We start from the raw sequence: 16322 nt of genomic DNA, 5'->3' as shown, positions 1-16322 counted from the left end.
ATCATGTGGGTTTCCCAACCTGCTTTCCCAGGCTGGATATTCAGTCTCACAGATAGGAAATGGGTGCTAAGTACCCTTAACTTTCTCTGCTGAACTGTCGAGGAAAGAGTTGAATAACTGAACTTCTTGCTGTACAGAGATGCCACTTGTTAATTTAGGGCTGTGAGAAGGTGGGCTTCCAAGTGTCTGTCCCTTGGCTCCCAGTGGAATGGGCTGGCTTGGGCAGTGTGCTGCAGTCTCCCTAGCAGCTGGCTGTGTTGGATCTCTTCCTTAACTGGTCTGTGCAGGTGTGTTTGTGAAGCCCTTGGTGCTTTCCTGCCCTGCAGAATACTACGAAACCCTTGTCTGCCCCATGCTGGGACCACTCTTTACCTATCTGCACATGGTAAGAAACAGCTTGTTCAGTGCCTGTTCCTTGACAGCCCTGACTCCCTTTAGCAGCTGGCAGGAACATGTGGGAATGTCTGTCTCTACAGAGCCAGCAGAGACGAAGGCAGAGTCTTGATTCTTAATGATTTTGATGATGTTTGCGGGGGGAGGCTTTAAAGTGCGTTGAACCCTGGCTGTTGCACAGCAGCCCTTGTTGTGAGTTTAAACCTGTGGACATGAACTCCTCAGCCTGCAGCCATGATAGTTTTTGGGTTTGTTTTTGGCTTTTTTTCCTGTGTCCTCTCATTTTCATGACAGCTCATTGACATTCCAGCACACTTGATACCAGTTCTCCTGCCATTGAAAATGGGTCTTGGCATTTAAAGCTCTTGTGCTTCTGCCAGCAGATATTGCTTGGGTCTCCTTGCATTGTGTCCAGACTTAATCTTTCCTTCTGTCTTGAACAGAGGTTATCCCAGAAATGGCAGGTGATCAACCAGCGAAGCATGCTCTGGTAAGCTTCCACCCCTTGGTACAGAGGGAAATGGGGTCCTTTATGTGGCCCTTTGCCCAGGAACATCCCTGCCAAAAAGGGCTGAAAGACACACTGGTGACTCATTCCCTGTGTTTGGGTGGAGGGGTACTTGAAAACCTTGGCTTCTGTCAAACTAAAACCTGTTCTCCTCAGTGAGGATGATGCTGGAGATGACAACCCCGAGTCTCAGGAGATGCTTGAAGAACAGCTGGTCAGACTGCTGACTCGAGAAGTCATGGATCTTGCCAGTAAGTGAAATCAGATTAGGTCTGCTGAGATATGTGGGAAGTTTTCCTTGGAGTGCACAACAGGAATTCCCAATGTGCAGTAAAACTTAATTAGAACCATCATTAGTATGTAACATACCCATGAGAAGGCAGATGTGAGACAGCCCTGCCAAAATTTTAGCTAAAACCTAGTATGAGATAATTGAAAACCTGTGGAAGAGGTATTCTTCCATTTGTTAGCTTTTAGGGCTCCATGGTTTTGGCACCATTCCTGTAGGAATCCAGTCCTGCAGGGAATTGGGTTCTCCCATTCTGTGCTTTGGAACCCTGTATGGGCCATGGATTTGTGGACAAGCCAAGTGTTGAGCAGTTTTGTTGTTAGCAATTGCCATGTCTCTAACCAGACATAAGGGAAGAGTCCGTCTCCCAAAGCAGTCTCCCTTGTATTGCCTTCTCCAACATTTTTGTGTCAGCATGGCTTTGTACAGGAAGGCTGGGGAAATTGATTCCATGGAGATTACAGATCTCAATCTTCTATCTCCTTTCTTGACTGGCTTTTTTTGCTTTAAATCAGTGTTCTTCTTGCATTATGGGCTTCAGATGGTTTTGCACATTCCTGGTTCTCAGTAGTAGGAAGCAACCACTGTGCAGCAGGTTCCACTGTGAGAAGGTACTGTGGGTGGGGTGTTACAGCCTTCCAGGTAGTGCAGTATTGAGCTTTTATACTGGGCTTTCTGATTCTTCTGATTCCCTGTAAGAGCTGGGAGAGCTTGAAGCAGCTGTGAGCCCAACAGAGTCTGTAGGATAATCTCTGCATGTTCTGCAGAAGGATCTTCCCTTTTCTGCTCCTCTGACCTGCAACTGTTTTTGCAGCTGTTTGCTGTGTTTCTAAGAAAGGTATTGAACAGAACACTACTGCTGCTGTAGATGGGGATGGTAAGTAAATGCCTACCTTTGCTTTCCTGTCCTTGGAGTACACAAATGCTGTTCCTTTTCTGTTTCTTGAGGGGGAGGTTGGGCTGATGCTGGAAGTTCTGTGTCAGGGGTATAGGTTTGGAAAAAAGCCTTCAGCTCTGTCCTGCCCAGCGTGCCTGGGGGCCACAGAAAAGCCTAGTCTAGCCTGGAAATGAATGTCCTGCAGGATTCAGGTGGCATATTGGAACAGCTGGTTCTTAAGGTTCTGAGAATTGAGTTGAGGAGCAGAGGGGGATGTGAACAGCTTCCCAAGAGCTGAAGGTAGCTAGTTGCATGCTCCTCCTGCCCCACAAAAGGTGGGTGCTTTTTGCTTGAAAAGAGATTCTGGGTAAGCTGTGCCAGAACACTGATTCTGTGTGCTGGCTCCTGGCTCCCAGCTTAGTTCTTGCGGCCTCCCTGTGTCCCACTCAGTCCTTGGGAGGCCGTGTTCACAGTGCAGCCTTTGCTCTGCAGATGATGAGGCGATGGCCACGGAGGTGACTCCCCCTGCCAACGCAGAGCTCACTGAGCTTGGCAAGTGTCTGATGAAGCAAGAGGTAAGAGCATGTGCTCTGATTGCCACCATCCTTTCTCTATACTCTTTGTCACATTGTCTGCTCTGCAGCCAGACACTGCTGCAGAGATCTAGGCTGCTGGAGTGTTCCCCATGTGGGAATCACCTCTTAGGAACATATATGGCTTCTAGGGGCCTTGCAGAAGCCACAAAGCAAATGGGAGCTGGGATCCAGTTATAACACACAGCTAGAGAGCTTCAGTCCTCCTGGGGAAGAGGCCCTGGATATTCAGCCCCCAGGGTGCTCCCTGGCTCTACCTTTATCCTGGGCCCCAGTTTTCATCCAGCTTTATTTTTCTGTATTCTCTGCTGTGGATGCCTCAGAAGCTCTTGTAGAAGCTTTTGTAGTGACTTGAGAGTAGCAGCTGAGGGGAGTCCATGAGTGCTCCAGGGTTTTTCCCAAGGAGTTGAAGGGAGCAGGTTAACTTAGCACTGGTATCTTCTGTTTCTGATGGTGCACACTGGATGAGCAACAGTAAGATGCAGGATTCTCAGAAGCTCCTGCAGATTCTCTGGGTTGCTTCTTGGCTCCCATGAGGTTTGAATGGTGGAAGTAGAAAATAGTTCCTCTGACTGGTTTTCCCCTCTGACTCCTTTTCAGGATGTTTGCACTGCAGTTCTGATCACCGCCTACACATCCCTGTCCTGGAAGGACACCTTATCCTGCCAAAGAACCACAACACAGCTTTGCTGGCCACTGCTCAAACAGGTATCTCTGGGAGGAAGAAGGGATTAGCTCTGGCAGGGTTGGAAGAGGAAGCTCTAAATGTTGTTAGAAGTGTGGCTCCTTCACCCCTGGGCACCTTCTCCCTCAGGAAGAGCAAGCTGTTGCAGAAAAGGTGGTGTTGTGTACCACCAGTATCTTGCTTCAGTGCTGACAATGCTTCTTCTCCAGGTGCTTCCAGGAAACCTCCTTCCCGATGCTGTGTCCTGGTTTTTCACAAGTGTGCTCAAGGGCTTACAGGTACATGGGCAGCACGATGGCTGCATGGCAGCTCTTGTCCACCTGGCTTTCCAGATCTACGAGGCCTTGGTGAGAAGTTCTGCTCTTCATCCAAATGTGAGGTTGAGGAATATGAGGGGAATGGTGAAGAGTAGTCCCATGCCTAGTGAATAGGGGCAGAGGAGTTAATGGCCCCCCAGTGAGGGAAGGCTGTTACTCTAGCAGAGCTGTGTTAATGGTACTTCTCCATGCAGCGCCCTCGTTATGGTGAGCTGAAGGCAGTGATGGAGCAGATCCCAGACATCCAGCTGGACTCTTTGGAGCAGTTTGATTCAAAGCTTCTCAACCCAACACTGCAAAAAATGGCAGACAAGCGCCGGAAGGATCACTTCAAGCGCCTCATCTCAGGTTGCATTGGGGTAAGTGATATCCTGGAGGAAAATTTCACAGCTGTATGCTGCAGAAGAGATGGGGTGGCCAGCCTGCCTCCTCTCACCAACCACCCCTCTTCCCAGCCAAGAGGCTATTGCAGCTTGTTCTTAGTGTTGGTTCTGCCTCTCCTCACCCTGGAGGTCCAGCAGACTGAGCAGCCCCTCCAGCAATGGCCTCTCACTAAGAGGCAGCAGGTGCCTTGCACAAGGGTGCCCAGGGAAACAGGGTGTTAAAATGTTTGTTTGAAGCTGCTGGGTGGGCACTGGACTTCTGTGAGGGTGGTGGTGGTGGAAACTTTGACATTAAATTAGAAGCTGGGGAACTGAAAGGTTACCTCACTTGGTAACTTGGCACTTGGGAGAGGCCAGGCCTGAAATTCCTCAAAATGCAAGAACAGGGACCAGCCTAGGGATTGCTCAGAACCTAGGATCTGCCTCTGATGTGCAAGCAAACTACCCCTGAGCTGAGTTGGGGAATGAACACAGTAATGATTGATGCCTGCCTATCTGTCCTCTGCAGAAGCCCATCGGGGAGCAGTTCCGCAAGGAGGTTCATATCCGGAACCTTCCGTCTCTCTTCAAAAAGGTGAAGCCATCACTGGAGACAGACGTGCTAGAAAACGAGGATGGAGAGGGCTTCAATGTACTCTTTGAACCCTGAGCCTGGGATGCTGCAACCATCTCCTCCCATACCTTATAATTTGTCTCTCCTCATAGTAAGCACATTAGATTCTCCTTGTCACTGCCTCCACAAGCACTCATCTGAGTAAAGCCCCTTACGGGTCCTGTCCCCTTCTCTTCCATACACTGGGATGGGGCTTGCGGTGGCATTTGAACCAGTCAATATTAAGCTCTTCCCATGACTCCTTCCCCTCCATTGGATGAGCATCTTTAGACCTCTGCTTCTCTGCAAGGTGGGAGCTGAGTCCATAGACCTTGTTAGGGTAAAGCCTGATAATCTTGTAGCCTTGGGTCACTCTTGCTCCACCTCTTCAGCCTTTGGGGTTTAGGATTAATGCAAAAGGCAGAGTAGTGTGCCATGTGAAAAGGGGCTACCCTAATGTAATCTTCCCCTGGGTGCTAGTAGCCAGGCTTTGTAGGGAACACATCGGACACTCCTGTCACGCTTATCAGCACTTGTCCCTAGCGGACTGGAATTCTGCTGAATCTGTTTCCCTCCAGGATGCTGAGCCTTGGGCTAAGGGCCAGGAAGCCTAGCAGTGCTCTAGGATCTCCTGTGAGATCAGCCTTCCTAAGGTGCAACTGCTCTCTAGAAAGAGGCAGACACTGTCATATGTATACATATGTATGTATAGATACGATCATACAGCTTGTTCTACCCAGAGCCAAATGGAAGGCTTTTACTTTGTGCCAGCCTTTCTTGGACATCTCTCAGGGGGAGCAGGACATATTTTTTTCTTAATTTTTTTTTTCATTTTTCCATGCCCTGTAGAACTTGGCCAGCGCAGGGTAAATAAAATCTGGACCAATACCTGAAGTACCTGCAGTCCAAAAGGGATCTTCTTGCCCTGTTGCAGTGGAGGTGACAGTAGCCCCTGTTTTTACCCAGTCTGGTACTTCCCAGAGAATTGCATGGTGGGGCAGGAGGGGCGGGCTTTATACTGCAGTTTACAGGAGGGAGCCAGGTCAGAAACTGGGTTTTAGATGTGGTGGGACTCTTATGAAGCCACTCCAGTCTGCAAAGCTGGTTCTTCTTACATGACAAATATACACAATCTATCCTAGAGTTACCACAGGAGCTAGGAGGGTCTGTCCAGAGCTAGCTGGCAGTTTTGCCATCCAGGAGACAGAACAAGTAATAAACTGTGGTAGGTGGAGAAGTGATGTCTCCACATGGACAGACTGGACAAAAAGGCTGGGGCTGGGAGGTGTGAGAGTCCAGATAGGAAGAGCAGGCCTTGGGCATCCACTCACCCTCCTTCCTGCCCCTGCTGTTCCACCAGCACCCTCCACTTTTTTCCTAGCCTCAGACTTTTTTAACCTCTGAGCTAACATGGCTCCTGACTCTAGCAAAGGCTGGGTGTATTTATTGTGTTGTGATATTTTTAACATTCTGTGACTTCATGCTAGACACAAGGGGTTTTTGTAAAATGGATTTTAAACCTTTTTTGTAGGAACGTTTAAATCTGAAGCTGTCTCTGAACTGGCTGTGTTACACCTGAATGTCAAATAAAGCTATTCCAGTTTCATACACATGGTGTCATGTTTCATTTTTATTCTTTTATCTGTTTCAATAAGATCTGGGGGCCTCTGGTCTGACCAGACTACCTGCCTGGAGATTTCTCAGCATTCCTTATTCCAGCTACCAAAAAGGGGACACCTTTGCTGGTGGTTAATACGTTGTCAGGGAGGGGATGAACCATTCCAGACTATATAGTTTAATTAGGTGAAATTGCATTTTTAAAGTACTTATTTGTCACTGCTAGTTTATTTTAATTCTAGGTCTCAGCTTACAGCTTGAGGGGTATGTGCTATCAAAGCAAAACCCTTAGGCTTTTCAAGGGTCTGTCCCATAAGCATGTGAAGTAGTAGCAATGAAAAGCAGATAGATAGATAGTGATAACATGTGATAGGCACATGCACCATATGCCTGGGTCTGCAGCATGGCATAGGACAGGTTGGGGTTGGAGCCAGGATGCCACGTGTATCCCCTCCCTACAGCATATTCAGCCTAAGAGGATGTTTACACTCTTAAGTAATTCTACCCCAAGGAAACAGAACTTTCATTACTTGCTGAGGTCTGGCACTATAGCGTGCATTGACTTCAGCAACTGGGACACAACAATACTCCCAGACATTTTCAACTCTTAACATGCCGCAAGTAACCTGGCCTCAAACACTTCCAGGGATGGGGCATTCACAGCTCTGGGCAACCTGTGACAACTTACCTCTACCCTCATTGTAAAAAATACCTAATGTTCAATATAAGTCTACCTTCTTCCAGTTCAAAACTGTTGGCCCTTAGCCTGTCACTACAGACCATGGTAAAGTCTTTCTCCATGCCCCCTATAGATACTAAAAGGCCAGAACAGGGTCTCCCTGGAGCTTTCTTGTTCTCCAGGCTGAACAATCCCAGCACTGTTTCTTCATGGGAGAGGTGTTCCAGTCCTCTGCCAGTACAGCCTTTTCTACACCATATTAACCATCCCTGATCTGGTCTGAAACACCCACAAAACAGCCGTGCTCTGACAGCAACTTACTGAACCTCACTGACCTGCTGTGAAGTGCTTTATGACGCTGCCCTATCAGTCCTCCTCACTGCATACCATCTAAAATAAATGCTGTTACTCATCTTTAGACATGCTACCATCTCTTCTCCATGTATTATGGTTTCACAATTGTGAATGGCACAGGAGACAGCTTTTTTTAAAAAAGCCTTTATTTTAGTGCATCTTCTCACTACAGCTCATTACCAACAGAAAAACCCAAAGAGATAGTCCTTGGACTTCTAGCAAGAAGCCCCTAACGAGCCTCCTGCCTATGGAAGAGGAATCCCCCCTAGAGGCAGGTGCAGGAAGCCCAGAACAGCAGTGCAGGTTTCTGCTTTCCCAGCTACAGCCCGGTCACTCCATAGACACAGAGTCCAGCTCATTGAGGAAACGCTGACACTTTCCCATCAGGATCTTGATGGCTTCACTCACTAGCACATCTGGAGGCAAGATACCCGTCGACTCCACTGAAACTGCACAGAGACAGACACAAGTCAGCACAGCCACGAGGCAGCCTCAGCCTCCATGCCCCTGGCTCCATGCTGCTGGCCCTCACCTTCCCTTGCACCTCACAGCAACAAGCCAGATCTTCACAGACAGAGAAGCAGCTCCCTTTGCCAGCAGGAAGCACCAAGAGATTAAATCCCAAAGCAAGTAGTTACCCACCGCGTTCTGAATGCATGGATGCTGAGGGTAGGAAGAGGCACAGAGCCAGCCACACATGCTGGTTGGTCACTGCTTGCTCACACAAACCATGTCAGGACTCTGTGGAAAACGGGGCACTTACAGATGTAATGGTTCCGTACTCTTGCCAGGCGCACGAGGTTTTTCAGACCCTCATGTCGGAAAACTTCTCTGCTGAATGTGTCCAGCCGTGCATTGGCTACTCTTGCCACCTTTTTTCCTAAAGGGAAGATGAAACGAGATGGACAAATTGCAGCAGGTGGATGGTCACATCCATCAAACCACAGCAGCCTTATGGTCACATCATGTGCTTACCTCAAACAGGCACTCCCTCCTCACCAAAGACTGGGAGACACCAATAAAAAGAATTAGCATTTACCCAACATGAAACTCCAACCTGGCAGGAAAACCCAAACACAAAGTGTACATGCACCCCGGAAGGATACAATAAGTCTCCACACTCAGCTGCTTTTCCAGCTCACTACCCAGTGTCACAACTGAACAGCACTGCAAGCTGCAGTCAACAGCTGCAGAGCTCTGTGGACAGGTATCCAATTTATTTCAGGGACATCCCTGTTCGTCACCCAACATGCTGCACGTGGCAGCCACTCATCCATAAAAGTAGGCTTGGAAGAACATGAACCATTGATCAGGAAGGCAATATCACATGTGGTTTTGTTTCTGCAAAGTTTGGCTCTAAGCTCCAATCTAAAGCTTGCAAGGAACACAGCAGTTAGCACAGGAAAAAAGTACCATTGATATTCTGGATCTCAATGACCCCAGGGGAGAAGCACTTCTGCAATGTCTCAGCTGCCTCATCCTCAACAGGCTGCAGGAGAGTAATGTCAGGAAGCAGTCGATAACTGGCTGTGGCCACAGGAGAAAACTTGGCATGATCCTTACCTGTATGAAGAGTTAAGAGTCAAGGATGAGAGCAGGCCCCAGGGAACAAGGATACTGGGGCCTGAAGTTCCAGGGGAAAAGCCAGTTCTCCACCCTTCCCCATCACACCACAGTGCCCTAGTCCAAACACTCACATTCCTTATCCTGCTGCCCCAGGAGCCACGACTCACCTATACCCTTGACACAGTGCATAAGCACATCTATTTCCTGTCCAGGTCTCAGCAGTGCAATGAGGATGTCATCATGAACAGGTCGGAAGTCAGCATCTGGGAAAAGGTCTGTCTGATTCCCCAAGGGCACCCATGTCATGTGTTTACTGTACACTGCAAAAAAAAGCCACAAGCATCAGCCAGCTGTTGCCTCAAAGCAGGTCATTCACCTGTATAGGACTGGAGATAGCAAAAAGAAAGTTTAGCAGAATGGAATCAACTCTCCCTGTGAGCACATAGGGCTGAGAAAACAGCCCAAGACCAAAAAGAAAAAGCACCACCTATTTTTAGGAGCAATCTCACCTTTATGATTGAAATATAGTTCATCAGGATCAGATGATTCCTTGGCAGCCTGAGGGTTTCGTTTGCACTTGATTTTCAGCTGAAACTGCAGAGTATCAATTTCAGTGCCTTCCTGATCTCCTGGGAAGAAGCATATGAAATCACACTTCTGCTCAGTTTACACAACCCTGATTTCCTACTTTGAGAGAAACCTTCAATATTTCTATTCTATTCAAGATTCTCACCTTGGTTTCTGTACTCAAAGAGCCTAGGGTCAGCTCGGATAGGGATGAGGCCCAACCGATGAGCCAGAATTTCATCCTGCACAATGGATGTGTTGTTGTACACAAAGACCTTCTCTACAGCCATCGTTGGCACCTCAAGGAGACAAGAGATCAAGTCAGCTTAAGACAATGGTTGAACTACATGCCAAGAGATTATGCAGCTCAAGTGTCCCTCCTCTCCCACAAATAACTGCCAAGCAGACTATTTTGAGTGGTATTTCTACCAAATCAGGCTATGCAATATACCCTTACATCACATCTATTCCTATCCCCATTTTTTTAAACAATCAAGAGGCGAAGGACAGGAGAAACGGCTTTGGGGCATCCTGAACCTGTTAGTACTTGGCAGCATTATGTGGCTTCTGTTGGGTTGGCAACACAGTTGTGTTGAAAAGGCTGACCCGCAGACACTACCAACAGCACCCCTAGGACCAATAGGCGGTATCGCCCATGCTGCTGAAGTCCTAATTCTCTTTGGGCTCCCGGCACCCATGCGGAACGAACGTGTGCTTCATTTCCAAAGCCCGCAGCTGTCCGCAAGGGCTGACGAGGCTGAACATTCCACGCTCCCTGTCAAGCCAGGCTTAGGCCGGCACCGCCAGGTGAGCAGCGGTACCTCGGCGAGCAGGATACGGCGGAAGGCGTTGGCGATGGCGGCGTCGATGCCCACCATGTCGAACTCCAGGGCGTCCTCTTCCTCACGGATCACGTCCACGCGGAACGCCTGCGGGAGCCGCGCACCGCGGGTCAGCCGGCCGCAGGGCCCCGTTCCCACGGCCAGCCCCGGCCCGGCACCGCTCACCCACCTCCTCGAAGCGCCGCTGGTCCCAGGCGTCCTCGTAGCCGGGGTAGTTCCCGGGGAAGTCGGTGGTGTGGACCTGCGGGGAAAGGGCAAGGAGGGGCGGTGAGGGGGTGTGGGCGCCGGCCGCCCCCGCCCCGCCCCGCCCCGCCCGCCGGGCTCGCTCACGTTGCGCACGCCGAACTCGCCCAGCACCACGCGGTCCCGCATCTCGTCCGTGCCCCGCCGCGCCGCCATGAGCGCGATGGGCAGTGCTGCTGCGCCGGGAGGCTCCGTCACATCCGCTCCCGCCCATCCGGGCCAGCGCGGCGGGGCCGGGACGGGCACCGGGGCCGGGCCGGGCCGGGCGCCATGGCCGCGGCGGGCGGCGGCAGGAGCGGCGCTCCCGCCGCCGAATGGGGCGGCTTCGAGGACAACATGCAGGTGGGGCCGGACCGGGGGCGGCGGGGCCGGGGCGGCCGGGCTGAGGGGGTGCTGACGCCAAGTCTGCCCCGGCGCAGGGTGGCGGCTCCGCTGTCATCGACATGGAGAACATGGACGACACGTCGGGCTCCAGCTTCGAGGACATGGGGGAGATGCACCAGCGCATGAAGGAGGAAGAGGAGGAGGAGGCGGAGGGCGAGGCGGGCGCCGGCGAGGAGGAGGAGGACGGGGAGTTCCTGGGCATGAAGGGGCTGAGGGGGCAGCTGGGCCGGCAGGTCGCTGACCAGGTGAGCGCTGTCTCCCGGTCGCCTCCGGCCCCGGGTCCTGCCTGTCCGCCCGGCCGCTGCCCGCTCCTTCTCTCCGCAGATGTGGCAGGTGGGGAAGAGACAAGCCTCCAGGGCCTTCAGCCTCTACGCCAACATCGACATCCTCCGGCCCTACTTCGATGTGGAGCCCGTCCAAGTGCGAGCCAGGTGGGCTGCGGGGAGGCAGCGGCTCCGTGCCCGCAGCAGTCTGGCTGCCAGCTCCGAGCGAGCGAGCGCCAGCGGGCCCTGCAGGAACGCTCACCTATGGGCAGACACATCGTGCCTTGTCCTGCCCGCCTTAGCGAGGTCCTGTGCTTGGGCTGGCAGCCCTGTCACCTGGCATTGCTGCCGAGGGTAGGAGAAGGGGCTCTTTTTGTACTTGGCTGCCCTACGTGGTTTCTGTTGGGTTTGCAACACAGTTGTGTCCAACGAAGCAAAGTTTTGTGAGCCTTTATGAGGAAACTTGCCTTTCCTTCCTGCTCTTCTGTCAATGATCTCTCATCCTTGAGTGGATCCCTAAACATTTTCATTGAATCTGCCCCTCCTCAGCAAAGTTAACCCACTTGACAGTAAGGTTTTCCTTCTTTAGTGACCTTGACTCACCCTTTAGAAAGAATCCTCTGTCCCTCAAGGCCTGTCAACACAACAGCAATAGCAAACACTGGTAATGGGTATATGGTATCTTTTACTTATGAAGCATTTTGTTAATTATCCTGTTGTTCTCGCTGCTCCTGTTGTCATTCCCCGCTTTCCTGTGATGCAGACTGCTGGAGTCCATGATTCCTGTGAAGATGATTAATTTCCCACAGGTGAGTTCCCTTTTGCTGAATCAGACTCCATGGCCAAGTGGCTGTCCCACAGACACCTTGTAAAACTTGTAATAATCCATGTTATTAAGGACTGAGTTTGTTAGGTGTTCTTCTTCCTGAAAATGTTGGTGGCTCCTTCCCATGGTTGTTCCAAACCTCAGCGTGCTGTCACCTAACCTCAGGTGATAACCTGGGTGCTAAACTTCATCCAGTGCACTTTTCACATCACCTGTGGTGGGAACCCTGATATTCTGGGGCTCTAACCAAACTTTGCCTCACCTGTCTCCTCCTGTAGAAGATTGCAGGCGAGCTGTATGGACCCCTCATGCTGGTTTTCACACTGGTGGCCATTCTTTTGCATGGAATGAAGACCTCGGACACCATCATTGTACGTCGAGTTTCAGTGATAAGTGGTGGTTTGACTGGGCTCTGGGTTGCCATAATGGCACTAGAAAAGGAGAGGAAACCTCTTCTATAACTGAATAAGCATCTTGCTGAAATGAAGATTGATTTGAGGATGTTGGTTTGGAGGTGGGAAGAAGGATGTACCAGAAAGTCTTGACACTATGCTGCTGGGAGAGCTTGGGGTGTAGGTCCTGTGGCCCCCTGAATGTTGCTGGGCAGCTGTTTAATAATGCCTACAAAGTGTCTGGGACTCTCATGGGTTAATTTGGGTACTGGCAGGTCACTTCTTTGAGTTCTTCTCATCCTGACACTGTCTCCACAGAGGGAAGGCACGTTGATGGGCACAGCCATTGGCACCTGCTTCGGTTACTGGCTGGGTGTCTCATCTTTCATGTATTTCCTGGCATATCTGTGCAATGCCCAAATCACGATGGTGCAGATGCTGTCACTGTTGGTATGTACTCATGGAGCTGCCCTATCATGCACACTGGCTGTATGGTGTTCCAGAATAAGCTTTTCCCAAAAAACAGAAAAAGTTTTTGTAAACTGCTGGTCCCAGGTAACTGCACTGGGACAACCTGGAATTCCAGGATGTTCTTCTGACCTGTCCCATCCCAGGCACAACAATAGTACAAAGAGGCAGTTCCTTATGCAGGTCTCTTGCTTTGCACTTGCTGATTTGAGAACCTGGTGGTAAAAAGCCAGGAGACTCCAGTTTCTCTGGGACTGGAGGATCTTTCCTCTGTTTCCTATGTTGTCACAATCTCTGACATGCCTGTGAATCCTTCAGACAGATTACCTGTGTGTGAGCTGCTGTTGAAGTTGTTGTTCTGGTTGACTCTTCGGCAGTGAATGAGTTGTTTGTCAGGCTTTGCTGTGGTGAAGTGTTGCAGGAATAGGCTGTTCATGCTCTTGATCAATGGCCCTTTGTGTGGGACCAGTGCTCCTAACATGGACATTTTTGTTTTGTCAGGGCTACGGTCTTTTCGGACACTGCATCACTCTCTTTGTCACCTATAATATCCACTTCCACTCCCTCTTCTATATCTTCTGGTTGGTTGTTGGTGGACTCTCGACATTACGGATGGTAAGGGATAGGCAGCCTGGGGTCCTTCTGGGACAAAAAAAGGGAGGGAAGTGTTTGCTTTCTGTTCCTTGGCCTGGTGGTTCATTTCACAGCCAGATGAACTGCTCTGGAGAAAATGATGCTCCTGAATAATTTGACTGCTGCTATATGGAAGTGCTATTTGGATTAATATCCTCACCCATTCTAAGAGCTGCAGGAGGTTTATTTACTCCCTTACAGCCCTTGCTGCTGTGGAGAGCCATGCCTGAGCATCCTGAACTCTTGGCAAGACTGGGCAAGGTTCACCTATACAAAACAGTATCAAATTTCTCCAAATTTGTTGAGAAGATTCTCCAAATTTGGTGAAAACTGCGAAAAAGACTTAGTGTAGTGTTCCTGCAGATTCTCACTGCCTGACCTGTTCTTCCATGTGTTTCTGACTGCAGTGCCAGAGGCTCAGGTAGCAGGTGCCCTGTCTCTGATCACCTCCTCTCTCTTAGGTTGCTGTGTTGGTGTCACGCACCGTGGGACATACCCAGCGGCTCATCCTGTGTGGGACTCTTGCTGCTCTGCATATGCTTTTCCTCCTCTATCTGCACTTTGCTTATCACAAGGTGGTAGAAGGTAAGCAAGGGAGAAACTAAGATATCCTGTTAGATCTGGGGGAAGAGAAGTTGTTTTTTCTCTCTCTGAGAGAGAGGATGGACAGTTTGAATCTGTCCTTTGGGCATCTGTGCCAGTTTCCAACTCTAAAATCACTACCACTAGCTTTTTAGAAGAAGCTGTTCAAGTAGGGCAGCAGGTAAACATTGGGGTAGTTACTGTGCACTGAGTTTTAGCACTTAAGACTAAATTTGTAAGGCAGGATCCTAATTATTTCCCCACAAGTGAAGTGTAACAAGCACTGACTCTTCTTGCATGCAGATGTCCAGCCCCTTCCTGAATATTGTTGAAGTCAGGTTGCTTTTATCTGATCAGGAAATGTGTCATAAGTGCTTTTACTTCTTTGTTTAACATATTTTTTTATCTTGTGTTGTATAGCACAGATAGCAGAAGCTATATCTTCCCCAGCTGGTACTGTTAACCAGGACATGGATGTTCACATCCTCCTTCTATCTCTTCTTCTTTTCTCGTAACAAAATCTCAACTTCCTTAAAAAAACAAACAAAACCAGAACTCTTCTCCTACCCCATCTCTAGAGAGTTTCCAGATCCCTAAATACGCAATTCTGCAAGTGTCTTCTATCAGTTTAGGCAGCCAGTTTAAGCAGCGTTTGTGATATTTCTGATAAATCTGCATAATTAGCATAATATCATTACAAGTCCTTTTGTATATAAATCTTGTCTTTCCTGAATCTGTTTTTATGGCAAAGGTTCTGATCTGTAGCTTTCTGGCAGATGAAATAGAATAAAATATACTCCAAGCAATTTTCCTCAAAGCACTCCAAAACTGATTATCAATCTTGAGAGGGTAATTGACAGAGAAATGAGGACATTTGCATTGGTCTGTGTATTTCCTGCCAAGCATGGTCTGTTTGCATTGCAGTGACAAAAATTCCACATTGCAGCACAGCTGCAGTTCCTGATCTGAGTCTGCAAGTGTATTTCAGGATAAAAGAGAGTCTTGGTCTAAGAGCGAGATCTGTGCTGGGATGAAGTAGAAACAGGATTTTATCAATTTCCCTCAGCAGGGCAACATCTCTGGCAGTACCTGCGTTCAGGTCAAATGTCAAGGACTGGGTCTGACACCCTCAAAGTAAAAGGATCTGTGTACTTTTTGGGAGCATGTAGCTTTCCTGCCCCGAGCACAAGCTCTGATGTGTACAGGCCCTGCCACCCTCAACCACTACCTGGACAGAGAGAAGAGCAAGAAGAAATGTGCTATCTGCTATCATCTGAACTAATTCTTGTCTTTCTCCTCTTCTTTCTGTTCTCCAGGTATCCTGGACACACTGGAAGGACCCAACGTGCCGCCCTTTCAGAGAGTTGCCCGAGACATTCCAGCTGTTTCCAATGCTGTATTGAACACAACAGCCAAAGCCATTGCATTGACCCTCTAGTTTTACAGACTTGGACTTGCTTCCTTCACTACTTTTGGGGCTGCATAGGGCCACAGTAACCTGCTGCCTGTTAGGAAAAGGACAGAACAGCAAGAAGACAACTTGGTTTTGTTTTCCTGGACCTGTCCTCTGCATTACGGTTTTGGGCAGCTAAGCGGACTCAGCGGAAGCCAGTCACACCTCAGTGACTCAGAAGAGCTGCACTCTTCCCCCATCCAGGTCTGGGCTATCTTGAGTAGAGTGGTTCTGTTGCCTGCATGTTTAGCTGGGATTTCCCAGCACAGCTTGTTCCTTAGCCCTCTTTCCGCTTGCTGATGTAACTCCAGGAGTATCTGCCCTGTTCCTGTTCTGAGAGGGAAGAATTAAATTGATGTTGGTGCTGAGTGATGTCTTATGCTTGAGCCTGCTTGTCTAATGGGAGCGTGGTGTTTGGGTCTCTGCGCTTTCACCTGTTACGTCTTAGGCTCAAAGCAGGATTCTTTGCATTTTCTGCTGTCCTTCTTCAAATGTTCTATGCTACATGTCCTGTTCTGGGCACCTTTTTCAAGGGCATAGTAGTTCAAAAGGCACAGGAAGTTCACTTTCTCTGGTGATTTTCAGGAACAGCACAGTGCTTAACCACATGCTCTTTCTTCTCGTGTTCCATATTGATCTCTCTCTCTCTTCACTTGGTCCAAGTTGCTATCTCACCTCAGCATCCCTTCTGCTCTGTATGTCAGAAATGTATCTGTCCCCATGCTTTCACTGTACCTTTTATTCCTGCCACCTTTCTGCCCATGTTACTCTGTGTCCATGCAGGGCAGCATGTTTGTACAATGTCTTCAGTGGATA

General features: G+C 49.4%; 3 protein-coding genes across 12 annotated transcripts in view; 2 read left to right on the top strand and 1 right to left on the bottom strand.

The window, feature by feature from the left end:
* XPO5 (exportin 5) overlaps positions 1-6247 on the top strand; it is a 29356-nt gene extending 23109 nt beyond the window's left edge. For 4 of the 7 annotated variants that reach the window (XM_030268534.4, XM_030268535.4, XM_030268531.4 and 1 more), the window contains 9 exons: positions 288-385; positions 837-883; positions 1058-1152; positions 2005-2067; positions 2560-2642; positions 3261-3368; positions 3555-3692; positions 3857-4021; positions 4554-6247. In XM_030268534.4, the coding sequence (XP_030124394.2) occupies positions 288-385; positions 837-883; positions 1058-1152; positions 2005-2067; positions 2560-2642; positions 3261-3368; positions 3555-3692; positions 3857-4021; positions 4554-4694 (938 nt within the window). In that variant the 3' untranslated portion in view covers positions 4695-6247. Of the gene's footprint in view, positions 1-287; positions 386-836; positions 884-1057; positions 1153-2004; positions 2068-2559; positions 2643-3260; positions 3369-3554; positions 3720-3856; positions 4022-4553 lie in introns of all 7 variants that reach the window. The other 3 variants (XM_030268532.4, XM_030268530.4, XM_030268529.4) reach the window with 1 other exon arrangement.
* On the bottom strand, positions 5960-10723 carry POLR1C (RNA polymerase I and III subunit C). 3 transcript variants are annotated; one of them, XR_003959433.4, is made up of 10 exons: positions 10593-10723; positions 10432-10503; positions 10242-10349; positions 9587-9719; positions 9363-9482; positions 9021-9173; positions 8701-8850; positions 8051-8167; positions 7820-7950; positions 5960-7736 (listed from the first exon to the last, which is right to left on the bottom strand). XR_003959433.4 is itself a non-coding variant. In XM_030268547.4 (9 exons), the coding sequence occupies exons 1-9, from the start codon at positions 10659-10661 to the stop codon at positions 7618-7620; spliced, it is 1041 nt and encodes a 346-aa protein (XP_030124407.1). In that variant the 5' UTR covers positions 10662-10723; the 3' UTR covers positions 5960-7617. The 3 variants fall into 3 exon arrangements, 2 of the variants coding, with proteins under 2 accessions (XP_030124407.1, XP_072783325.1); XM_030268547.4 differs by lacking the exon at positions 7820-7950; XM_072927224.1 differs by lacking the exon at positions 7820-7950 and having other exon boundaries at positions 9363-9479.
* On the top strand, positions 10690-15874 carry YIPF3 (Yip1 domain family member 3). Of its 2 annotated transcripts, none has more exon segments than NM_001245585.1 (9): positions 10690-10847; positions 10925-11134; positions 11214-11320; positions 11916-11961; positions 12257-12349; positions 12689-12820; positions 13340-13453; positions 13933-14056; positions 15370-15874. In NM_001245585.1, coding segments are annotated over 9 exon segments (1020 nt in total). In that variant the 5' UTR covers positions 10690-10775; the 3' UTR covers positions 15492-15874.
* Positions 15875-16322: the final 448 nt, after the last annotated feature.

Source organism: Taeniopygia guttata, chromosome 3 (assembly GCF_048771995.1).
Source record: "Taeniopygia guttata chromosome 3, bTaeGut7.mat, whole genome shotgun sequence".
In the NCBI taxonomy this organism is placed as follows: Eukaryota; Metazoa; Chordata; class Aves; order Passeriformes; family Estrildidae; genus Taeniopygia; species Taeniopygia guttata.
Note: the sequence above shows the minus strand (reverse complement) of the source record. Positions and strands in the feature narration are given on the sequence as shown.